Source organism: Oncorhynchus masou, chromosome 18 (assembly GCF_036934945.1).
Source record: "Oncorhynchus masou masou isolate Uvic2021 chromosome 18, UVic_Omas_1.1, whole genome shotgun sequence".
Classification (NCBI taxonomy): Eukaryota; Metazoa; Chordata; class Actinopteri; order Salmoniformes; family Salmonidae; genus Oncorhynchus; species Oncorhynchus masou.
Genome location: NC_088229.1, coordinates 21,410,516 through 21,437,359, shown reverse-complemented (window position 1 = coordinate 21,437,359; position 26,844 = coordinate 21,410,516). Strand labels below are relative to the sequence as shown.

Here is a 26,844-nt window from a genome sequence, read left to right as displayed (position 1 = left end):
CTGTCTGATTGGTGCCAGTCAATGAAAGGCCTCAGTTATGAGGATCCAGATAAAGAAGAGCATCTTTCAGAACAGACAACAATGAAGCTACAGTGCTGCCATGAGACATACTTTCTTTTTACACAGCATTCCTGATTGACAAATTACGTTACTGCTCCCAGCGGAGCCTTACAAAATATTATGGGATGTTTGTGGTATATCTGCTATCTCTGGGGAATGTTTTACAGGCTAGCTCATCATGCTGAGACTACAAGCATGAGGAGGAGGTAGAGGTACGCTAAGAAGACCTCCCTTTGCACAAAGTCCCACAAAAAGACTGCGTATGTGGAAATTGGCTTGCATTTACTGATTATCTTCCATATTGCACCCTGTTATACACTTTTCCCAGAAGCATTAACCTTTTGCCTACAATCCAAAGCCTGTAGGTTTGGACACATTACAGTACTTTACCCTCCAGGTTTAACATCCCCCTTTTCTATGATCACACTTTGCATACCTAAACCTTCAAACTTTAAAAACTACTGTTGGGGTTAACAGAGCAGTGTCATAATGCCAAATATGAAGCAATAATTCATGTTTGACAAATACCTCCTCAGTTTAGAAAGAAAATCCATGGAAGGAGGTGACTTTGCAGTGTTTCTGGGGTATGAATGAAGTGGGTGATGAGTAGGTTTGTTATGGGAATGTAAAAAGCTAACTGGGCACTAAGATTAGTTTGAATGTATGGATTTTATATTTGTGTAAATTCTTTGCATTCCTGTGACCATATACAGTATCTACTATCTGTATGGCCCAATTGTGCGATGCAGTTTTACTCCTAGTCTTTACTTTGACACTTTACTCAGTTAAACTCTTAATTAAGTGTCTGTCTGTCTGTCTAAATGTGTTTGACTGAGGGTGATAGTACAGACAGACAGCCTGGGGAGACGGGTCTTGACACGGCATAGTTCGTCCGGTCTGGCCTGTTTATGGTTCAGTTCTGCTGCAGGATCAGGTTCTCCAGCTCGTCTGCAGATCGGAGCAGGAAGGCGGCAGACTCTCGGTACCCGGCGATGAGCTGCCTCACTGCTGTGACCTCAGGGGGGCTGAGCTGAGCCGAGGCACCTCCCCCACCTCCACCCTGACCACTGTGACTGTTAGAACTGGCGGAAGAGGATGTGGGAGCCACAGACTTCATACTGAGATCAGTGGGACCTGGAGAGAGAAATGATAGTGTACTTTAAGTGTGATAACCCCATACAGTAAAGAAAGCACAAGATTACTGGGTCACAATTTATTAGATTAGTCCATCTGTAGATGCTCTACAGATGGTCATACTGTCAACAAACTAGCTGTTGCTATGCAACTGCTTCCTAAGGTTAGGGTTAGGGTAAGGTTTAGAAAAACATTAGGGTAAGGGTTAAGAGTTAGGGCTAGGGTTAGGGTAAGGGTTAAGGTTAGGGCTAGTAGATAGTTCGTTAAAAAATTACTGATAGTCTGTAGATACCCTGTTGAGCATCTACAGATGGACTATCCAAATAAAGTGTTACCAATTATTTATATACAATATAGGCAATCAATAATCACACTAATATAGATACAGGTACATACAGTACAAAAACACATTCTAACTGAATCTCAGTCTAGGACTTGGGTAGAAGCTAATTACCATTGGTCTGTGTGGTGGTGGCACCGGTGGTCGGCAGGTTGTTGCTCATTGCTCCGTAACTGCGGAAGCTGTAGTTGAGGCCCCTGTTGGTGCCGTTGGTGTATACTGGGTCCTGGGACTGGGAGTAGGCTGAGGCAGCCAGGGAGAAGCCTGAGGAGGCAACTGAGGCCGGGTCCCTGGAGCCGTTCTTATCAGCAGTAGCAGGTTCCTCCTACAGGAGTAGCTACAATAGTTATTACACTGTAATAGGAAAAATAACATATTAATAAGAACATGTACATTTTTAGCAAGATATACAGTATTTGAATATACTGTATGTACATACTGGTAATGATGTTACCGACAGAAGAACATGGACTTCATTTACTGTCATGTATAAACAAACACACTCCAAAATAACATGAATTAACAAATGCAATACAAACATTCTGTGAACACATAAATACATGTACACTCACAGGGCCTTGATAGACATCTAGTCGCATCCTCTTGGCAGCGTTGCGTGTCTCACTTTCACAAGCAGCAGCGAGAATGTTCTCTGCCATGGCAGAGGTGAGGTGTGGGGGTGTGGGCCGTGTCTGACAGCACAGACAATAGTGTTAAGGGTGTGCAGTATAATATTCATGCGTGAATGAGTGAATATTTATGCATGTTCATGAAACTTGATTCTGAAATTTTACATTGGCAGATACAAAATGATAGCTTTCTACAAATCCTGGCCATCCCAGTCTCTAAAAACAATCAACCCCTTTCAAATTAAATTCCAAGTTCAAGAACACTGGGAAACTGTGGCACTCCAAAATGTTTCTAAATCAGAGAATCAAGAGCATGTGGGAGGTATTTACAGGTTGCAGTGTTGTTACATTGAACCAGTGGCGACACGTCATTCTGTTTTGTGCACCACATTTTTAGCTACAAAAAACTAAAACAAACTGGGTTTGCCTGCTTTGCATGTTATTTTTGCATTAATACGTGTTACATATCACTTTGCAAACAATGTAAAAAAAAATCTAAATCATTAAGTTAATAAAGCTGCATACAAACTGCTATTCAGTGGAGTGGGTGTGTGGTTCTAATTCTGAGTTTAAGGGTCTCTTTTCCAAGCCTAAAATGATAAACATTCAACATTGGCCATGCTGTCAATCCAGCATGATTTCTGCCACACCCAAAACAACTGTTGACTCGTAACTGGGAAATCTGACTTCAGTGAGTTCAAGACAACTGGGAACTTGGGAAAAAACTATCTAACCTATAACCTGTTTTAGATAAATGTCATCATTGAATATTGTAAGAGCTTTCATTGTCTGCTTATATGCCCCCCATTTATTTATCCTACGGTTCTGACTTGGTGTACAGGGAGAACACTAAGAAAAGAATGGCCATGTTCTGAATTCTGTAGCTGTACATGACAAGTGTTGAACAAATAGTTGTATTGACTACGTCCGTCTTAGCTCGCTCATTAATGTCTTAATCGAAATTACGGATTGCCTCTTATCCGCTTTTTGTCCCCTTATGCCATAGTTTGTATATCTCAATTGTCATTAGGAACCACATTTGTTTAAGCAAGTCAGGCATATCAGCTGTTTTTTTAAAAGACAGTAAATTAGGCTGAATGAACTGTTTCGCTGCCAGACAAGATAGCCAGATGTAACAGTGGTAAGGTGTTGGGACTGCTGTTGAGACTACTGTTAGGACAGCTTTATGTAGGCCCTAACAGTTTGTGGGCAGAGTTTGTCAACGTTATTGTGCAATTAATCTATTGTTTCAGTGTTGTGTAGTGGCTTTGGAGGCATGCATCCCAATTTTTTAAATTTTGTTTGCCCCACCAATATGTACATGCTAAAATCGACACTGCATTGAGCACATCTTCCACACTTATAGTTCCCAGTTTGAACAGTAAGGCATTTGGAAAGAATGGACCAGCGTGTCTCTGATCGTCTGTATGAGAACACACCAGGCTGGAGCATCAGCTCTGTTTGTAGAATAGGCCAATGTTTGAAGTCTGTTACAAATCACAGCCATGACGTGCTGTCCTTTTCGGGCTTCTGAGCTAGAAATGATGGTCTGGGCATGTTCGTGTGCTGCTGTTTTCCAATGTTCTTGAACTTGGGATTTCACTTGAAGTCATTGTCATATATGGCAACTAATAAAGTCCACTCTACAATCAACCCCCCTTCGTAAGATCATAAGACTACCATCTAATAAATAGGGGGAGGGGGGCTAGGGACTATGGGGAGGATATTGAGGGGAACAGTGCCTACCTCAAAACCAACCTTCTTCATACGGCGGCAGGACTTGAGGTAGGTGCGGATGCGCTTGCGGGAGCGCTCCTGGAACTCAGGGAACTGTCGGCTGCATGACTCGATGATGGCCTGGATCTTCTCCTTGGGCTGCTTGGAGATGGGCACCATGCGGTCCAGGTTCTCATCCACAAACAGACGAACAAACATCTGAGAGGGTAGAGATAGAGGGGGAAGCGAGGAGAGCGAAGAGGATTGGGTGTATAAGGGAGGAAAGGGGGAAGATAGGTTTCGAAGGGAGACGAGATGATGGGGGGTGTAGAGGGGAGAGAGGTGGAGGGGGTGTAGAGTAGGGGGAAGCAGGAGGGGTATGTGTAAACAGACAATAAGAGCAACAGCAGAAGTGGGGGAGTAAACATGGAGGTAGAGCATGAAAGAGGGTGCAAAGAAAAGGAGAGGCATTAAATAAAGAGGGGGGAGAGATGAGAAGATATAGTGAATGCAAAAAAAACCATTCAAAATGCACAATAAGGTTGAGGAGTGCCATTTTACATTTTCCCTCTGACATTTATATTATTTTTGAAAAAGTGCTAACTTAACTTCTTTGTAGATATTTGGGTTGCATGAAGACAAATTGTGTTGCATAAAGGCCAATTTCTTCAATTTCTTGAAGTATATATTTAGTTGTGACAGCTGCGATGATACTCTTACATTAAATGCTTTCAGCCTCTCTGGGTCCATTCCCTCAGCATCAGTGATCTTGTCACTGTCATCGTGGTCGTCATGATCGTCATCATCATCATCGATGATCTGAGCACGCCCAGAGGTCAGGTCCTCAGCACTCATGCTCAGTTCTGTCTTCAACAAGTCATAGCTTCCGGGGCGGGGCTGAGGAGACTGTAAACACCCACAAAGAAACAAACACGGTTACTATTGCCACAGATAAGGACACAAAACAGCATTCAAGTTGTAATAAAACATCTGGTGTGGCTATCACCACAACACCATATTCAAATGGATTTTCTGTCCTTACCTTGTTGCCGTAGTCTGGTTTCCCAGGGGACTTCCTCGTAGCGTCAGCAGAGTAGGGCGTCCCAACAGGGCTCCCCACAGGCAGCAGTCTGTCAGTCAGATTGACTGGTTGCTGGTCCTCTGAGGAGGAAGAGGAGGAGGTGGTGGTGCTAAAGTCCAGGGGAGCACTCACCCCGTTCTCAGTCACCTCCCTGTATGGAGCCACACCATCTGAAGGGACACTGCCCACAACCATTGCCTCCAGGGGGGTCAGGGATGGCAGTCCGTTGGCACTCTCAGAGTCGTCATCTGAAAGAGAGAGAGAGCAAGCAAGCGAGTGGCATGCTGTCAATTAACTTCTGAGTCACATCCTGACTGATGGCAGCCCATTCTTGCATAATCAATGCTTGGAGTTTGTCTGAATTTGTGGGGTTTTGTTTGTCCACCCACCTCTTGAGGACTGACCACATGTTCTCAATGGGATTAAGGTCTGGGGAGTTTCCTGGCCATGGACACAAAATATTGATGTTTTGTTCCCATGGCACTTAGTTATCATCATGCTGGAAAAGGCATTGTTCATCACCAAACTGGAGGAAACTTCTTGTTGTGTTCTTAGGCAAAATTGTGAGTGAGCCCTTCCCTTGGCTGAGAAGCAACCCCACACATGAATGGTCTCAGGATGCTTTACTGTTGGCATGACACATGTCCGATGATAGCGCTCACCTTGTCTTCTCCGGACAAGCTTTTTTCCGGATGCCCCAAACAATCGGAAAAGGGATTCATCAGAGAAAATTATTTTACCCCTGTCTTTAGCAGTCCAAGGGGCTTCTTTGCGGCCCTTCTTGACACCAGGCCATCCTCCAAAAGTCTTCGCCTCACTGTGCGTGCAGATGCACTCACACCTGCCTGCTGCCATTCCTGAGCAAGCTCTGTACTGGTGGCGCCCTGATCCCACAGCTGAATAAACTTTAGGAGACGGTCCTGGCACTTGCTGGACTTTCCTGGGCGCCCTGAAGCCTTCTTCAAAACAATTGAACCGCTCTCCTTGAAGTTCTTGATGATCTGATAAATGGTTGATTTGGATGCAATCTTACTGGCAGCAATATCCTTGCTTGTGAAGCCCTTTTTGTGCAAAGCAATGATGACGGCACGTGTTTCCTTGCAGGAAACCATGGTTGACAGAAGAAGAGCAATGATTCCAAACACCACCTTCCTTTTGAAGCTTCCAGTCTGTTATTCAAACTCAATCAGCATGAAAGAGTGATCTCCAGCCTTGTCCTCGTCAACACTCACACCTGTGTTAACGAGAGAATCACTGACATGATGTCAGCTGGTCCTTTTGTGGCAGGGCTGAAATGCAGTGGAAATGTTTTTGGGGGATTCGGTTCATTTGCATGGCAAAGGGGGACTTTGCAATTCATCTGATCACTCTTCATAACATTCTGGAGTATATGCAATTTGTCATCATACAAACTGAGGCAGCAGACTTTGTGAAAATGTATCTTTGTGTCGTTCTCAAAACATTTGGCCACGACTGTACATCCCAAATCACACTCAACCAATGAAAACAGGGACATACTGTAAACAAACAAACATACAGTACGCACAAAAACACACACAAACACACAAAAAGGCTTACCGTCTTCCTCTTTCAATGCGGCTTGTGGGCTGTGTACCATCCCTCCATTGGGGGGACTGAGCTCAGGGACAGGGGGACGCTCAGCAGAGACCCACGTGGGCTCAGCCATATCCATGTCCTCACTGCTCACCGAACTTTCATCCTGAGGAGAGAGAGAGAGAGAAAGAGAAAATTTAGACATTTCTCAAATTAGGATTTCGTCCCTGAGGACGATTGAATAGGCTGCTGAAGATTTGATTGTATTTAATTTATTACGATCCGAATTAGCCGACGCCAATGGCAACAGCTAATGTTACTGGGGTCCGACATAACGAACAAGACATTACAGACTAGAGACTATACAATTAATATACATTTCAAAACATTAACATGTAGTGTGTGTGTGAGGGCATCTATCAGCTACACATACATGTTGCGAGGTGTCGCTTTATTCGTTTTTTTAAAACCAGATTTGCTGTTCACTTACGCTATATAAGATGGAAGGGAGTTCCATACACTCCTGGCTCTGTATAATACTGTACGTATCCTTGAATTTGTTCTCAACACCCCTGGTGGCATGTCTGATAACAATAAAGAGCAAAAGCGGCTCTGTTCTGGGCCAGCTACATTTTAACTTGGTCTTTCTTTGCAGCATTTGACTATATGACTGGACAATAATAAAGATAAGATAAAACTACAGCCTGCAAGACTTGTTTGTAGAGTGTGGTGTCCAAAAATCAGAGCATCTCTTCATTACGGACAGACCTCTCCCCATTTTTACAACCATTGAATCTCTATGTTTTGACCATGACAGTCTCTTCAACTTGTTCAACAGCACACCTAAGCCTATATGGGAGGGTCTGGGTGGGCATAACTCCGAGGTGGCGGTTCTGGTGAGGGAAGTGGACCCCGCTCCACTTCTGACTCGGCCCACTTACGTAATGTCTCTGGAGCAGGAACCCTCACCACCGAACCCGGACTAGAGGACGCCACTGGACTGATGGTCGAGTCTGGAGTGAGTGGCTGCGGCGGACCGGCGGGAGACTCTGGCGGCGCCGGACCGGCGGGAGACTCTGGCGGCGCCGGACCGGCGGGAGACTCTGGCGGCGCCGGACCGGCGGGAGACTCTGGCGGCGCCGGACAGGCGGGAGACTCTGGCGGCGCCGGACAGGCGGGAGACTCTGGCGGCGCCGGACAGGCGGGAGACTCTGGCGGCGCCGGACAGGCGGGAGACTCTGGCGGCGCCGGACTAGAGGACGCCACTGGACTGATGATTGAGTCTGGAGTGAGTGGCTGCGCCGGACCGGAGGGAGACTCTGGCGGCGCCGGACCGGAGGGAGACTCTGGCGGCGCCGGACCGGAGGGAGACTCTGGCGGCGCCGGACCGGAGGGAGACTCTGGCGGCGCCGGACCGGAGGGATCCAGACTGTCACCCGTCGTGGGAGGTTCCGGTCTGTGGCCCGTCGTAGGAGGTTCCGGTCTGTAAACTGTCGCCGGATGCTCTGGACTGGGTACTGTCGCCGGACGCTCTGGACTGGGTACTGTAGCCGGACGCTCTGGACTGGGTACGGTAGCCGGACGCTCTGGACTGGGTACGGTAGCCGGACGCTCTGGACTGGGTACGGTAGCCGGACGCTCTGGACTGGGTACGGTAGCCGGGCGCTCTGGACTGGGTACTGTAGCCGGGCGCTCTGGACTGGGTACTGTAGCCGGACGCTCTGGACTGGGTACGGTAGCCGGACGCTCTGGGCTGGGTACTGTAGCCGGACGCTCTGAATTGGGTACGGTAGCCGGACGCTCTGCACTGGGTACTGTAGCCGGACGCTCTGGACTGGGTACTAGAGCCGGACGCTCTGGACTGGGTACTGTAGCCGGACGCTCTGAACTGGGTACTGTAGCCGGACGCTATGGACTGGCGAGGCGCACTGTCGGCCTGGTGCATGGTGCCGGCACTGGTGGTCAGGGCGTGACAGCGTATATGGTTGAATCATCAGCATTCATGGACACACATGCTTTGTTTAATGCCAGTGGCAGGTCATTGGTAAAATAGAAGAGTAGAGCTGCCTTGCAGTACACACTTTACATGTTTGAGAAGCTTACATAAAAAAAGCAATTTACTCAACAGATTATGGTCAATATTATCAAAGGCTGCACTGAAATCTCACAGAACAGCTCCCACAATCTTCTTATTATTGTCACGATCGTTGTATGGAGGGGACCAAAGAGCAGCATGGTGTGAATACATTCTTCTTTATTGAATGAAGAACACTTAAACAAAAAACAACAAAACGATTAAGACGAACATGACCGCTATATAAACACTGTGCTAACATGCAACATAACATAGACAATAACCCATGAAATACCCAAAGAAGATGGCTGCCTAAATATGGTTCCCAATCAGAGACGACGATAAACACCTGTCTCTAATTGAGAACCAATCTAGGCAACCATAGACCTACGTAAACACCTAGATGGAAACAACCCCATAAATCTACAAAACCCCTAGACAGTCCAAACACCCTAGATGAGACAAAACATACATATCACCCATGTCACACCCTGATCTAACCAAAATAATAAAGAAAACAAAGAATACTAAGGTCAGGGCGTGACAGTACCCTCCCACAAAGGTGCGGACTCCGGCCGCAAAAACCTAATCTAAAGGGTCCGGGTGGGCCTCTGTCACGGCGGCGGCTTGGGTGCTGGACTTGGACCACACTCCAACATAGTCTTAGTCCACTTTTGAGGCCTCCTAGGAATGGCGACCCTCGCCGCCAACCTAGGACTGACAACCCTACTAAAGGGCCCCGCTGGACTGAGGGGCAGCTCCGGACTGAGGGGCAGCTCCGGACTGAAGGGTAGCTCCTGGCTGGCTGATGGCTCTGGCAGCTCCTGGCTGGCTGACGGCTCTGGCAGGTCCTGGCTGGCTGACGGCTCTGGCAGGTCCTGGCTGGCTGACGGCTCTGGCAGGGCCTGGCTGGCTGACGGCTCTGGCAGGGCCTGGCTGGCTGACGGCTCGGGCAGCTCCTGGCTGGCTGACGGCTCGGGCAGATCCAGGCTGGCGGCTCAGGACAGACGGGAGACTCTGGCGGCTCAGGACAGACGGGAGACTCTGGCGGCTCAGGACAGACGGGAGACTCTGGCGGCTCAGGACAGACGGGAGACTCTGGCGGCTCAGGACAGACGGGAGACTCTGGCGGCTCAGGACAGACGGGAGACTCTGGCGGCTCAGGACAGACGGGAGACTCTGGCGGCTCAGGACAGACGAGGCGCACTGTAGGCCTGGTGCGTGGTGCCGGCACTGGTGGTACTGGACCGAGGACACGCACCTCAAGGCGAGTGTGGGGCAGAGGAACAGGGAGAACTGGGCTCTGGCGACACACAGGAAGCCCAGTGCGGGGGGCTGCCACTGGTGGGCTGGTGCGTGGAGATGGCACCGGATAGACCGGACCGAGAAGGCGCACAGGAGATCTGGAGCACCGAGCCTGCCCAACCTTACCTGGTTGAATGCTCCCCGTAGCCAGGCCAGTGCGGCGAGGTGGAATGTGCAGGCGAACCGGGGACACCATGCGTAAGGCTGGTGCCATGTATGCCGGCCCGAGGAGACACACTGGAGACCAGATGCGTAAAGCCGGCTTAATGGTGCCTGGCTCGATGCCCACTCTAGCCCGGCCAATACGAGGAGCCGCACCGGGCTATGCACACGCACCGGGGACACCGTGCACTCCACCGCATAACACGGTGCCTACCCGGTACAACGCCCTCTCTCTCCACGGTAAGCAGGTCTCCTACCTGACTTCGCCACACTCCCCATGTGCCCTCCCCCAATAAATATTTGGGGCTGCCACTCGGGCTTCCAGCCGCGCCGCCGTGCTGCCTCCTCATACCGACGCCTCTCTGCTTTCGCTGCCTCCAGGTCTGCTTTGGGACGGCGATATTCCCCTGGCTGTGCCCAGGGTCCTTTGCCATCCACAATCTCCTCCCAAGTCCAGAAGTCCTTTGATTGCTGCTGCTGTCCGTTACCACGCTGCTTGGTCCATTGTTGGTGGGTTATTCTGTCACGATCGTCGTATGGAGGGGACCAAAGCGCAGCATGGTGTGAATGCATTCTTCTTTATTGAATGAAGAACACGAAGAACACTTAAACAAAAACAACAAAACGATTAAGGCGAACGTGACTGCTATATAAAAACTGTGCTAACATGCAACATAACATAGACAATAACCCAAGAAATACCCAAAGAAGATGGCTGCCTAAATATGGTTCCCAAGCAGAGACAAGGATAAACACCTGCCTCTAATTGAGAACCAATCTAGGCAACCATAGACCTACATAAACACCTAGATGGAAACAACCCCATAAATCTACAGTACAAAAACACCCTAGATTAGACAAAACACACATGTCACCCATGTCACACCCTGACCCAACCAAAATAACAAAGAAAACAAAGAATACTAAGGTCAGGACGTGACAATTTTCAATTTCTTGTGTCAGTGCAGTACATGTTGAGTGCCCTTTGTTTACAGAGAAATGAGCAGGGGAATCTATCAAAAAGAGCACCTCTAGCTTTGTACAGTGCTAAAGCAATTAGTAAAATCAGTCACACTACGAAATGCTACCAAATACAGTGGGGCAAAAAAGTATTTAGTCAGCCAGTTCTCCCACTTAAAAAGATGAGAGAGGCCTGTCATTTTTATCATAGGTTCACTTCAACTATGTCAGACAAAATGAGAAAAAAAATCCAGAAAATCACATTGTAGGATTTGTAATGAATTTATTTGCAAATTATGGTGGAAAATAAGTATTTGGTCACCTACAAACAAGCAAGATTTCTGGCTCTCACAGACCTGTAACTTCTTCTTTAAGAGGCTCCTCTGTCCTCCACTCGTTACCTGTATTAATGGCACCTGTTTGAACTTGTTATCAGTATAAAAGACACCTGTCCACAACCTCAAACAGTCACACTCCAAACTCCACTATAGCCAAGACCAAAGAGCTGTCAAAGGACACCAGAAACAAAATTGTAGACCTGCACCAGGCTGGGAAGACTGAATCTGCAATAGGTAAGCAGCTTGGTTTGAAGAAATCAACTGTGGGAGCAATTATTAGGAAATGGAAGACATACAAGACCACTGATAATCTCCCTCGATCTGGGACTCCATGCAAGATCTCACCCCATGGGGTCAAAATTATCACAATAACGGTGAGCAAAAATCCCAGAACCACACGGGGGGACCTAGTGAATGACCTGCAGAGAGCTGGGACCAAAGTAACAAAGCCTACCATCAGTAACACACTACACCGCCAGGGACTCAAATCCTGCAGTGCCAGACGTGTCCCCCTGCTTAAGCCAGTACATGTCCAGGCCCGTCTGACGTTTGCTAGAGAGCATTTGGATGATCCAGAAGAAGATTGGGAGAATGTCATATGGTCAGATCAAACCAAAATATAACTTTTTGGTAAAAACTCAACTCGTCATGTTTGGAGGACAAAGAATGAGTTGCATTCAAGGTCCTGGAGTGGCCTAGCCAGTCTCCAGATCTCAACCCCATAGAAAATCTTTGGAGGGAGTTGAAAGTCTGTGTTGCCCAGCAACAGCCCCAAAACATCACTGCTCTAGAGGAGATCTGCATGGAGGAATGGTCCAAAATACCAGCAACAGTGTGTGAAAACCTTGTGAAGACTTACAGAAAACATTTGACCTCTGTCATTGCCAACAAAGGGTATATAACAATGTATTGAGATACACTTTTGTTATTGACCAAACTTATACTTATTTTCCACCATAATTTGCAAATAAATTCATTACAAATCCTACAATGTGATTTTCTGGATTTTTTTCCCCCCCATTTTGTCTGTCATAGTTGAAGTGTACCTATGATGAAAATTACAGGCCTCTCATCTTTTTAGTGGGAGAATTTGCACAATTAGTGTCTGACTAAATACTTTTTTGCCCCACTGTAAATCACAATTAATTTATAATACTGTGAATATATAGTTTCACTGTCACGACTCCCACCGAAGGTGGCTCCCCTGCCTGTTCGGGCGGCAGGCGGTGGTCGTCGTCACCGGTCTACTAGCCGCCACCGATCCCTTTTTCCTTTTCTGTTTGTTTGGTCTTATTGGTTGAACCTGTCTCTTATTTTGTTTCTTGATTCATGTCTATTTAAGCCTGTTAGGCGGGATTGTGTTCTGTTAGTCAGGGTGTGTGTGTTTGTGTTCCTGTCCGTTTGTCCCCTGTGTTGGGTCGGACTATTTTTCTTTCTATTTATCGCCTATTGTTTTGGCCATTCGTTTGGGAATCCAATAAAGATGGTTTCCCCAGTTCCTCTGCTCTCTGCAATTGGCTCTGCACTCACCACTCCAGGCGATTGTGACATTCACAGACATATTGTTGCATATTTTTTATGGTTTGAGCGAAATTGTTAAGAATAATATAAAGCCAGTCCGCCCACCACCAAGGTGAATTGGTTTAGTCTTGACTCTTGATTGATAGTGTTGAGGGATGGGTAATGTATTGATTCTCGAGTGCCAAATCAACACAAATGTGTTTCTATTTGTCATTGTTACTTCTTTTTGATATTTATGAGTCTTATTTTAGTATATATTTTTTAAATATTTATATAGTTTTAAATATTATGGTTATTGATTTGTGTTGTTCCAAATGTCTGAATAAAAATAATAGTTAGTGCAGAATGGTGCTTTTTTTTGGTCCGCCCAGGGAGCCATACAAGCTAAAAACGCCACTGGATAGCGGAATGACTTTGACTTCCCTCCAGGCCTGTCGACAAAGGCTTTCCTCTAGACTCACATTAAAGACGACGGATAGAAGTGTTAATGGAGTCAGCTACCATCCTCATTAGCTTTCCATCTACGTTGTCAATGCCAGGAAGTTTGTTATTATTGATCGATAACAATCATTTTCCCACCTCTCCCACACTAACTTGTAGAGAGCAACAGACTACAGGAGTAAAATCACATACACTATTTTCATGTGAGCGAGCATTCAGTACACATATCAAACACACATAATAATATGCATTATTACAAATGTCAATAGAAAGCACTGTACACAGTCACAGTTTAGCCAACGCCATTTTCTCCCGACACTGCCAACACCACTGTGGAACTTTGGTAGCAAAAGGGTAAGAATGAGGGAAAAAATCTCCCTGTTAAATAATGTGTCTTGCAGTACTGCTATTTTTAACTGTGGAAAGAAGAAACCTCAAACATGCTCACTATAGCGGAACATAGACAGGAGTGGACCAGAGTGGGTTAGTTGCCAGAGCTTGAGGAAAATAAAAAACAAACACACAGACTACGACGATGCTGGTGCTGAACATTGTTTAATTATATAGCGGGAGAAAGGGTCCTTAGTCAGTTGTACAACAATGCATTCAACTGAAAAGTATCTTCCGCATTTAACCCAACCCCTCTGAATCAGAGAGGTGTGGGGGGCTGCCTTAATTAACATTCACCTCATCAGTGCCTCATCAGCGCCCAGGGAGCAGTTGTCGTTGGGGGTAAACTGCCTTGCTCAGAAAGAGAAAGACTGATTTTTACCTTGTCGGCTCAGCGATTTAATCCAGCAACCTTTGGGTTACTGACCCAATGCTCCTACCCACCAGGCTACCTGCTACTGAACCTCTACCAACAGGGAGGACAACAACTCTGAATGTAACATTCTGCAATACACTGGAGTACCTAGTCACAGAGAAGCAACCCAACACAGAGAAACACCCTCCACAATACCTACATATTTGATATTGTCTCTGTCAACATCTCAGTGTTGTCTTGTCGGCACCAATCAACATGCTTTTGGTCCTCTTGTAGAATGAATGACCAATACTTTGGTAAAGTGGTTACTCCGCCTGATCTCGCTAACTTAATCTGGTAATTTAGGCAATTTACAAGCAGCCTGGTTTATATGCATGATGAAAACAAAATCTGCTCTTTCCAGGCCAGGGGTTTTGCCGATGGGGTTAGCTAATTTATGAATACACTTGCTAATGCCTCTGAATAAAAACCTTGCATATATCATGAATGCAAGAGAATGCGTTTGGCAGAACCCCACACATACAGTACAGTACAATAAGCACTAAGCATACACTGCTATCCTCCTGAGGAAACACACCCCTCTGAGGGTTCTGTAGAGGACTGAGGCATTTACCGAAGGCTCTATTAGTGATGCATAACATAATAAAGAGAGGGAGAGGAGGGGAAGAGAGGGGAGAGAGAGAGATCGAGAGAGTGGCAGAGAGATATAGAGATTAATTTAGCCACTTATGCATGTCTAAACAACATGCACAATCTCCAAACAAAAGCTGTGAAAAGTGACATCATGATGACATAAACTAACATTCCCTGCGGTCATAATGTCATCTGGGCACGCAAAGGCGAGATTCATTCAAGACGGAACTGACAGTGAGCTGCATCACTACAATATCTGAAAAATATGTTTAGTAGGCATAATATTTCTACTAGCCAATGGATCAAATTATTGTCAATATTGTAAATAAATATAAATGTGTAAAATACACATTACTAAACATGGTTTTAAGCACAGGGAATAGCTCTTACCTAGATAGGGTTCTGGTTTTCACCTAAATAAAAAACAGCAAGTTGTATAATACATGCTTCCTCTCTTTGTCAACAACACTTCTATCCTTCCGGTGATTTCACAAAAATCCTACTGCACGGGTGTGCATTGAAGTCCAGTGTTGGAGGAGAACAAGGCGGAGCGTTGCCTCTGATGTCACTATCACAGTACAGTGAGTTCAGTATCCTACAGTGGCATACAGTCTAATCTCTTGGTGTCTTTAGATTTTGATTGGTCAATCTGCTGCTTCCTCCTATGTTTTGTTTGGTTAATTTGTTGATTCCCACCTCTGCATCTTTAAAAAAAATGTTCGCACTTTTTTATAATTTCTAGTAGGCCTATGCCTTGTGCTGAATGGGAAATTCTAGACAAAGATGATGAACTGAGTCTATCTGTGATTCTATTTTTGCAAAAAATGACAGTTGAGTGGGTCCTCCGGTTCCAGAGGATGTAAACCTCTCAGTGTCTCTCCAACTCACAAAGCAATAGAAAGTTGTGGATATGTGAAACATGTTGATGATTTCTCTCAATCAGCCCCCCCCACACACACCACTGTCACTCTCTCTTCTTTTTCTCTCTCTCCCCCTCTCTCTTTCTCACACACACACAGCTCAGCATTCACACACATGCAAGCACACACACGCGCACACACACTATGCCTTACCCGCTCATTGGCAGTCATGCACTGTAGTTTCATCTGTTTCAGGTAGGTGGCCGTCAGGGGCATGTTGTAGTCAATGAGGTCCGGGACCAGGGATGCTGGTCGATCATTTTCTGTACAGAACATAGAGCACAGGAGGTTGGTGGCACCTTAATGGGGATTACGGGATCGTGGGAATGGCTGGAGCGGAATAAGTGGAATGGTATCAAATAAATCAAACACATGGTTTGGTGCCATTCCATTTGCTCCATTCCAGCCATTATTATTAGCCATCCTCCACTCAGCAGCCTCCACTGACATAGAGATAGATACAGTAAGATGTTTTCGAAACAAACAATCAAGTAAAGCAAGCCAGGTATGATCTCTTTTGTACCACTTTAACTGAACAAAACTCTCATGGCTAAAACCAAACAGACATGCCATTAGAGCTTTTTGACTTCTCCCACGTGCCCTTTGGGCTCTGATACTCCCCTGCACTGTCTATTGGTTTTCTTTGACCAGAGAGTTCATTCATCTGATCTGGTTTCTCTGGTTTCTCTGATCTTAATTAGAAGCAGTCTCTGATTAAAAGGCAATAATGACAACCAGTAGGCACTGTGGCCTTTTTTTCATATTCTGTTTTATACTGTTGTTTTCTCACTGTGTATGTACAGTATATACTGTATTCTCAAAATAGCATATCCTAATATTTCTTTTGCAAATGGTATACTGTCTATACACAACACATGTTTATATTCTGGATTCTGACACATGCTCACTCTAATATATCTACTCTGGATTGTTAATTGGACTCTATATTTCTTGATTTTTTGTTTTGATTTCTCTTTTTTATTTTGTATTCTATTTGAGATACAATCTACTGCACTGTTGGAGCCAATAAACATAAGCATTTCGCAGCGCCTGCTATAACACCTGCAAACCTGTGTACGTGACAATAAACTTTGATTTGATTTGATCTGGAGTCATGGACTGCTGTTCTAATGCTGTAAACCAGGGGCGTTAAACTCCGTCCATGGAGGGCCTAGTGTCTGCAGGTTTTTGACAATCAGGTGAGGGGAGTTCCTTACTAATTAGTGACCTTAATTAATCAATTAAGTACAAGGAAGGAGTGAAAACCCACAGACACTCGGCCCTCCGTGGAATGAGTTTGACGACTATGCTGTAAACTAAATAGGAAGCCGTCTGTGTTCCCCACCATGGCCACTAGAGGGACCCCATGCTACTTCTTTTGGAACATCTCTTTCATAATTTAGGACCTCTTGGGTCTTTCTTGCATCACTTGATGGCCTCTGCTTTCAACCAAAGTCCACACCTTTAATTGGCTGACGAAACATACACAGAGACCTAAGATATATTTAAACGACATATTGGACATTGAGTTGAGGGTGTGAAACACAACGAATATGGAGCTATAAATGTACTAGCAGTCAATTTAATATTTCATTATTTGTGGTAGCATTGCAATTAATATTTAATCAAAGGCAGTAAGAAGGTGATACATGTTATAATGATGCATTAAAAGTATTTGGCATTGTTGCTATTCACATAGATATCAAATTGAAAGAGGCCTTTCTTTTCAAACAAGGATTTAATGACTGAATAAATATATACAGTAAATTAATAAAAAGGAACCAGTTGACTGACTGGGAAGTTAGATACCTTTAAACTCTGCAGTGTTGGGATTGATGTGCATCCTTTTCTGACACTCTCCACAGCTCATTAGGAAGCGTGTCACTGCCTCCCTGGGCAGGAAGGCATATGTCTCCGCTATCTGTGCCAGGGGAAAGGTCAGAGGACAAAGCACAGGTCAGGAAGGACAGGAGCAAAGGAGGCGTGAACTGTTATTAAAGCCTGGGATCAATGATTATGTTAATGCTGTGTTATGTGGCATGGTGAGGAATGAGGAAGGAATCCTCCCTCAAGGACTGCAACAACCTCTCTCTCTCTCTCTTGTCTACTGCCGAAGCCCTGACCGTTTGACTCTACCATCTATTTACAGTGCATTTGGAGTATTCAGACCCCTTGACATTTTCCACATTTTGTTACGTTACAGTCTTATTCTAAAATGGATTAAATCGCCCCCTCTCCTCCCCATCAATCTACACACAATACCCCATAATGACAAAGCAAAAACAGGATACATTTTTTGTTGTTGCAAATATTACATTTACATAAGTATTCAGACCCTTACTCAGTGCTTTGGTGAAGCGCCTTTCGCAGTGATGACAGCCTCAAATCTTCTTGGGTATGACGCTACAAGCTTGGCACACCTGTATTTGGGGAGTTTCTCCATTCTTCTCTGCAGATCCTCTCAAGCTCTGTCATGTTGGATGGGGAGCGTTGCTGCACAGATATTTTCAGTTCTCTCCAAAGATGTTTGATCGGGTTCAAGTCCGGGCTCTGGCTGGGCCACTCGAGGACATTCCTACGTTGTCTTGGCTATGTGCTTAGGGTCCTTGTCCTGTTGGAAGGTGAACCTTCACCACAGTCAGGTCCTGAGTGCTCTGGAGCAGGTTTTCATTAAGGATCTCTCTGTACTCCGTTCATCTTTCCCCCGATCCTGACTAGTCTCCCAGTCCCTGCCGGTGAAAAACATTCTGACAGCATAATGCTGCCACCACCATGCTTCACCATGGGGATGGTGCCAGGTTTCATCCAGATGTGAAGCAAGGCAGTCAGGCCAAAGAGTTCAATCCTGGTTTCATCAGACAAGAGAATCTTGTTTATCATGGTCTGAAAGTCTTTAGGTGCCTTTTGGCAAACTCCAAAATGGGCCTTTTACTGAGGAGTGGATTCCATCTAGCCACAATATCACAAAGGCCTGATTGGTGGAGTACTGCAGAGATGGTTGTCCTTCTGGAAGGTTCTCCCATCTCCACAGAGGAACTCTGGAGCTCTGTCAGAGTGAACATCAGGTTCTTGGTCACTTCCCTGAACAAGGCCTTTCTCGCGATTGCTCAGTTTGGCTGGGCAGCCAGTTCTAGGAAGAGTCTTGGTGATTCCAAACTTCTTCCATTTAAGATTTTATTTTTTGATTTTTTGACCTTTATTTAACCAGGAAAGTCAGTTAAGAACACATTCTTATTTTCAATGACGGCCTAGGAATAGTGGGTTAACTGCCTGTTCAGGGGCAGAACGACAGATTTGTACCTTGTCAGCTCGGGGGTTTGAACTCACAACCTTCCGGTTACTAGTCCAATGCTCTGCCGCCCCGAATGATGGAGGCCACAGTGTTCTTGGGGACTTAATCTCCCATCTCCCATCTCCACAGAGAAACTCTGTCAGAGTGACCATCGGGTTTTTGGTCACCTCCCTTACCAAGGCCCTTATTCCCTGATTGGTCAGTTTGGCCGTGTGGCCAGCTCTAGGAAGAGTCTTGGTGGTTCCCAACTTCTTCCATTTAAGAATGATGGAGGCCACTGTGTTCTTGGGGACCTTCAATGCTGCAGACATTTTTTGGTACCGTTCCCCAAATCTGTGCCTCGATGCAATCCTGTCTCGGAGCTGTACGGACAATACAATACCAGGACCTCATGGCTTGGTTTTTGCTCTGACATGCACTGTCAACTGTGTGACCTTATATAGACAGGTATGTGCCCTTCCAAATAATGTCAAATCTATTGAATTTACCACAGGTGGAATCCAATCAAGTTGTATAAACATCTCAAGGATGCACCTGAGCTCAATTTCGAGTCTCATAGCAAAGGGTCTGAATACTTATGTAAATAAAGTATTTATGTTTTTCGAAAAACCTGTTTTTGCTTTGTCATTGTGGGGTATTGCGAGTAGAATGATGAGGAAAATGTTTTAATTTATCCATTTTAGAATAAGGCTGAACCGTAACAAAATGTGGAAAAGGGGAAGGGGTCTGAATACTTTCCGAATGCACAGTATTCTGCTTTGATATATCAGGCTGGAGTCAGAACTGGGGCCTTTCTCCTCCTCATTTTCTCTCTCAGGTGTAGCTGACTCATATACAGTCAGGTTCAAAATTATTGGCAACATGATTTATTTTATACTATTGCAATTGCTCAGATAAAGACGTTTTGTTTAACAAGTAAGAAAAAAACAAGGGTCTCAAGACAAGTGGAAACAAAATAGCCCCAAAGACCCAACACCACATTTTACAGTACAGTGTAGGTATGAGATATCCAGGCGATGCTACGGTCAGATGACATGAAAATAGACCTCTTTGGCCACGCACATCAATGGTGGGTTTGGCGTTGAAAAACAGAAGCATATGCAGAAAAGTACCTCGTAACTACTACGTAACTACCCTGGGTCTCGACCCCGCCCTGTGCAACTGGGTACTGGACTTCCTGACGGGCCGCCCCCAGGTGGTGAGGGTAGGTAACAACATCTCCTCCCCACTGATCCTCAACACTGGGGCCCCACAAGGGTGTCTTCTGAGCCCTCTCCTGTACTCCCTGTTCACCCACGACTGCGTGGCCACGCACGCCTCCAACTCAATCATCAAAGTTTGCGGACGACACAACAGTGGTAGGCTTGATTACCAACAACGACGAGACGGCCTACAGGGAGGAGGTGAGGGCCCTCGGAGTGTGGTGTCAGGAAAATAACCTCACACTCAACGTCAACAAAACTAAGGAGATGATTGTGTACTTCAGGAAACAGCAGAGGGAACACCCCCCTATCCACATCAATGGAACAGTAGTGGAGAGAGTGGCAAGTTTTAAGTTCCTCGGCGTACACATCACAGACAAACTGAATTGGTCCACTCACACAGACAGCATCGTGAAGAAGGCACAGCAGCGCCTCTTCAACCTCAGGAGGCTGAAGAAATTCGGCTTGTCACCAAAAGCACTCACAAACTTCTACAGATGCACAATCGAGAGCATCCTGGCGGGCTGTATCACCGCCTGGTACGGCAACTGTTCCGCCCTCAACCGTAAGGCTCTCCAGAGGGTAGTGAGGTCTGCACAACGCATCACCGGGGGCAAACTACCTGCCCTCCAGGACACCTACACCACCCGATGTTACAGGAAGGCCATAAAGATCATCAAGGACATCAACCACCCGAGCCACTGCCTGTTCACCCCGCTATCATCCAGAAGGCGAGGTCAGTACAGGTGCATCAAAGCTGGGACCGAGAGACTGAAAAACAGCTTCTATCTCAAGGCCATCAGACTGTTAAACAGCCACCACTAACATTGAGTGGCTGCTGCCAACACACTGACACTGACTCAACTCCAGCCACTTTAATAATGGGAATTGATGGGAATGATGTAAATATATCACTAGCCACTTTAAACAATGCTACCTTATATAATGTTACTTACCCTACATTATTCATCTCATATGCATACGTATATACTGTACTCTATATCATCGACTGCATCCTTATGTAATACATGTATCACTAGCCACTTTAACTATGCCACTTTGTTTACATACTCATCTCATATGTATATACTGTACTCGATACCATCTACTGTATCTTGCCTATGCTGCTCTGTACCATCACTCATTCATATATCCTTATGTACATATTCTTTATCCCCTTACACTGTGTATAAGACAGTAGTTTAGGAATTGTTAGTTAGATTACTTGTTGGTTATTACTGCATTGTCAGAACTAGAAGCACAAGCATTTCGCTACACTCGCATTAACATCTGCTAACCATGTGTATGTGACAAATAAAATTTAATTTGATTTGATTTGATTTGATATGGTGATGGAACTTTGATGCTATGGGGCTATTTTGCTTCCATTGGTCTTGAGGCCCTTGTTTAACCAAGTGCCAGGACATTTTAGCCAAAAACCTGGTTGCCTCTGCCAGGATGCTGAAAATTCGCCACAGGTGGATCTTCCAGAAAAACAATAACCCCAAAGACACATCAAAATCCACAAAGAAATTATTAATAGACCACAAAATCAACATTTTGCAACGGCCATCTCAGTGTCCAGACTTGAAAACCTGTGGTTTGAATTGAAGAGGCCGGCAGTCCATAAGAGCAGATAAAGGATATCAAGGATTTGGGAAGATTCTATATGGAGGAATGGTCTAAGATCCCTCCCAATGTGTTCTCCCAATCTCATAACACATTTTTGTGATTGTTCTTATTACTTGTTTAACTAAGTCTCTTTCTCTGAGCAATTGTATTAGTATAAAATAATATAATTTTCCACTTTTTGTATCATACAACATAGCTCAGTATTTGTATTATTTATATTATACAGTGTTTATCAAGGGTGCCAATAATTTCAGACCAGGCTGTATATTTCCCTCTCTCATGCTCTAGCTCCCTTCCCTGTTTATCTCTGCTTCTCTGCCCCCCCTGGCATTTCCCTGCTAAACAAGGCGACCTTCATGTGACCATGGCAAGGCAGCAGGGGTGCCCAGCTCACCCCCCTCTCTCCTTCCCCCAGAGGCAGAGGAGAAGGAAAGGCCACCCAGAGGAATCTGCACTTCCCAGAAGGCCACAGTGACAGCTTCATATTATGCCCCAATGGCGCTCAGTGCCTTCTCAAAAGGGTACGTACTATGAGACATGACAGGACCTCTCTACGGGGCAGGGGCGAGAGGCGTGAGGGAGAAAAGGCCCTGGTCCCTGGGGGGTGTAACAGCCATGCTTCCAAAAAACTATCTCACAACACAGACAAAGACCCCCCAGCTGCAGACACAGACATGGCATCTCAGACCTAACTAGATGCTGAATACACTGGGTGAATACACTAGGACTGGGTGAATACAGATACACCATAGAACAATTTAATCTAGGAATGCATATGCTGTTGATTATGTGGTATATATGGATTTTACTTTTGTCTCCAGTTGAGGATGCCTTTTTTCCTTAGTAGCTACTGATGCTATGAATAAGAAATAGCCAGTCTATAAAATGTCTATTTTATGTGGCAGTCTCTAAGAGAATTGGAAGAATATGTTTTAGTACAGTCTTTAGCAGGGGTAGGCAACTAGATTCAACCAAGGGCCGATTTTTGTCGGTGCGGATGAGGAGGGAGCCGTATCATAATTATAATAACTTGTACACTGCAAATTGACCACAACTAAGCCCCAAACAGATTGTATTTGAAAATAACAATAATTTCATACCTTGATTACATTGAGACACAATCACATATGTCTCTTTTTCATTTGTGTGAATACTTGGTGAACAGATTTCCTAAATGAAACTCATTCTTAACAGAATACTGGTTGATTTTCGTAGTTTTTTGCAACAACTAACCCCCCCCAAAACATATATAGATTTTTTTCCTTCTAAATACTTTGGAGGGACAAAATAAATCACTTGCAGGACGGCTTCTTACCGCTTTGTAGGTCTTCTTCTGGCCAGCGTGTTTAGGTGCTCTACCAAGGTCAGCACCCATCTCCACATGCATGGCATAGATGATGTCGAAGAAGTCCTCCACCACTGCCACCCTCTTCAGGGACAAGCTGTCCTGGGCCGAGCCTGCATCTGCACACTGGAAGACAGAGAGGGAAACATTCAGTACCCAGCCTGTGGAAGCTCATGCCTGTGTGTGAGCAGTGTGTGTGTGTGTGTGTGTGTGTGTGTGTGTGTGTGTGTGTGTGTGTGTGTGTGTGTGTGTGTGTGTGTGTGTGTGTCTCTGTGTGTGTCTGTGTGTGTGTGTGTGTGTGTGTGTGTGTGTGTGTGTGTGTGTGTGTGTGTGTGTGTGTGTGTGTGTGTGTGTGTGTGTGTGTGTGTGTGTGTGTGTGTGTGTGTGTGTGTGTGTGTGTGTGTGTGTGTGTGTGTGTGTGTGTGTGTGTGTGTGTGTGTGTGTGTGTGTGTGTCTCTGTGTGTGTGTGTCTCTGTGTGTGTGTGTGTGTGTGTGTGTGTGTGTGTGTGTGTGTGTGTGTGTGTGTGTGTGTGTGTGTGTGTGTGTGTGTGTGTGTGTGTGTGTGTGTCTGTGTGTGTGTGTGTGTGTGTGTGTGTGTGTGTGTGTGTGTGTGTGTGTGTGTGTGTGTGTGTGTCTTTACAAAAAAAAGCACATGTCAAATTGCATTTCCACATGTATTAAATTTAGAGTTCACATGTTAACACCACTTTTTCACGTGAGGAGAATAACATGTTTTCACCTCACATGAATTTCAATTGGAAATGTGAAAATCAAATTTTCCGTTTTACATGTAAGAACTCCAACTGTGTAACAAATCTCACTTTGACATGTGGAATTACAGATTCACATGTTTGGTTGAAATAATGTTATTCTCCATACATGTGAAAAGATGGTGTTAACAGTAGCAATGTTTCCACTGGTGGAATTAAGGTGACCACATCTAAAAAGCCCAAAGGTGAGCCAAGGCAACGATTTTGCGGGACATTTGCGGAACAGTCGACAGAATACATGTTTGGGGGGTAGGTTAATGGATCATGTGCAAATGGCGACATAGTTCTGCTGTATGAAGGTCACTGCCTGTCAAAGGGGTAATCTTTAGTTGCTATATCCATATAAATGAATGATATGTACCCGTTGATTCTTGAAGAATATAATGTATAAATGCCTCTTGAGCTTAATTCAACTGTTACATCCCATCAGAACCCAAAATATAAAATGTTTTACTCCAATGTTTGAAACAAAATAGATGTAAATAACCACTGCATAGCCTAAAAACATGCTTAAAACTATCATTTTGATATCATGGACATCCATAGTGTAGTCTACTGGTTGAGAGCAGGACATTTCTCCAGTCTCATCCCTCAGATTGTTACTGAAACTGTGGTGGGGAAAACACTTTGATATTGTTTCAATTAAGGATTGCCGTAATAGTGTTATTATATGGTGCAATCTTCTAGTGAGTGAGTTACTTTTGTGCCATTAATATCAAGCAAACTTCTGAAGTCGATAACAAAATTCTTACTATTGCAAACAAAAATAATGATATTGAAAGCAAAACATAAAAACCAAAATATTGATAGCAAAAACAAAACATTTCAAGGAAGTCATTTCGAAATGTGAGAACAAATAAAATATAAATGGTTGCCATAAAAAATGTAATCAGTGATTTTTTAAAATGATAACATGATTAAATAAAACGTCTCCCTCTTTCCTGCAATTTTCCCCATCTTTGGTTATGTTACACTGGCCTTTGCTTTCGCTGCCTTTTTTCCAGTTGCACATTTTGGCACTTTCATTCCAGAAACATAGTATCCTGCATCCCACTACAAGTTTGCCTCTGAAGGTTAGCAGGGTTCCTGGATGGGAGACCAGATGTAGCTGGATGTGATAAAAAAGAAACCTGTGAAAAAAATAGTAAAAGGTGGGAACTTTTTTTTTGATGAGGGAAAAAATGCTGAAACTTCACTCTTGTCCCACAACCACGTCTCACTCATTTGATATAGATGTATTTTTTATTTTTCACGTGATTTGTTTCATGTGGGTTTTTTTGTAAAGGGGTGTGTGAGCACATGCATGTATACCACATGGGCATGTGTGTCCCCCCTAGCGACAGCAAATAGCTAGCTTTTAGTGTGGCGCCAACTGGTAAGAGACTTTAGGAGGGTGGTCACGTGTGCTAGCAAAACAGAGGTCACAATTTCGCATCAGGTATGTCCAACTTAGGAGGAAATGGTACTCACAGCTTGTCTTCCGTTACAGATGGTGCCGTGACCCAGATCTACAGTTGCTTTCATCTCAACGATGGTGTCGCTACTGAGTAAGTTTAAGGGGTGAATGGAGCACATGGGGATGTGTGAAACACACTCCTCAGCCTGAATGTCCCCCCTATCGACAACAAATAGCTAGCTTTTAGTGTGGCGCCGACTGGTAAGACACTTCAGGAGGGCGATCAAGTGTGCTAGCAAAGTAGAGGTCCCGAGTTCACACCAACTGTGAGCCCAATCGGGAGGGAGTGTACTCACTAAGCAAGCAGCGTGACGTCCTTTACACATGCACGTGTGTGTATCAGTTCTATATGGAAAGATATATCTGGAACATAATAGTCTTGAAAATCTGAAAATATCCTAACCCCCTATTAGGTGATGCAGGGCTCGTAGTGTGAATGTTAACAAGATGGCTTTCTTATTCAAGCATTGAGAACAGTGAGTATGATTCAGCAGAGTAATATGGATCAGCACACAGGAGAGAAGAATATGGAGCAACTCAAACAGGGTGCAGGAAAAATCACCACTGGGTCAGCTCTCCTGAGATGTCCAGTGCTACTGTCTGTGTCTATGTAGATCCCAGCTCTACAGGCTGGCTGCCTGTCTGTGTCTATGTAGATCCCAGCTCTACAGGCTGGGTGCCTGTCTGTGTCTATTTAGATACCAGCTCTACAGGCTGGCTGCCTGTCTGTGTCTATTTAGATACCAGCTCTACAGGCTGGCTGCCTGTCTGTGTCTATGTAGATCCCAGCTCTACAGGCTGGCTGCCTGTCTGTGTCTATGTAGATCCCAGCTCTACAGGCTGGGTGCCTGTCTGTGTCTATTTAGATACCAGCTCTACAGGCTGGCTGCCTGTCTGTGTCTATTTAGATACCAGCTCTACAGGCTGGCTGCCTGTCTGTGTCTATGTAGATCCCAGCTCTACAGGCTGGGTGCCTGTCTGTGTCTATTTAGATACCAGCTCTACAGGCTGGCTGCCTGTCTGTGTCTATGTAGATCCCAGCTCTACAGGCTGGGTGCCTGTCTGTGTCTATTTAGATACCAGCTCTACAGGATGGCTGCCTGTCTGTGTCTATGTAGATCCCAGCTCTACAGGCTGGGTGCCTGTCTGTGTCTATTTAGATGCCAGCTCTACAGGCTGGGTGCCTGTCTGTGTCTATTTAGATACCAGCTCTACAGGCTGGCTGCCTGTCTGTGTCTATGTAGATCCCAGCTCTACAGGCTGGGTGCCTGTCTGTGTCTATGTAGATCCCAGCTCTACAGGCTGGCTGCCTGTCTGTGTCTATGTAGATCCCAGCACTACAGGCTGGCTGCCTGTCTGTGTCTATGTAGATCCCAGCTCTACAGGCTGGGTGCCTGTCTGTGTCTGGGGCTAGCCTAACAGAGTGTCTCCTGACAGATGTCACTGATCCAGGCTGCTGCTTCTGGCTCTTGGTATCATCACCCACTCACTGTCCAGAGCACTGCTGAGACTG

The 26,844-nt window shown here is 45.3% G+C and overlaps 1 protein-coding gene across 1 annotated transcript in view; it reads right to left on the bottom strand.

Moving 5' to 3' along the window:
• Positions 1-909: 909 nt before the first annotated feature.
• The window catches only part of LOC135503647 (nucleolar protein 4-like), a 37,816-nt gene continuing 11,881 nt past the window's right edge, over positions 910-26,844 (bottom strand). The window contains exons 2-11 of the mRNA XM_064921800.1: positions 23,076-23,231; positions 17,444-17,555; positions 15,788-15,897; positions 6,539-6,680; positions 4,922-5,208; positions 4,600-4,785; positions 3,910-4,098; positions 2,107-2,226; positions 1,649-1,859; positions 910-1,194 (exon numbers count right to left, since the gene is read on the bottom strand). Of these exons, the coding sequence (XP_064777872.1) occupies positions 974-1,194; positions 1,649-1,859; positions 2,107-2,226; positions 3,910-4,098; positions 4,600-4,785; positions 4,922-5,208; positions 6,539-6,680; positions 15,788-15,897; positions 17,444-17,555; positions 23,076-23,231 (1,734 nt within the window). The 3' untranslated portion in view covers positions 910-973. The remainder of the gene's footprint in view (positions 1,195-1,648; positions 1,860-2,106; positions 2,227-3,909; positions 4,099-4,599; positions 4,786-4,921; positions 5,209-6,538; positions 6,681-15,787; positions 15,898-17,443; positions 17,556-23,075; positions 23,232-26,844) is intronic.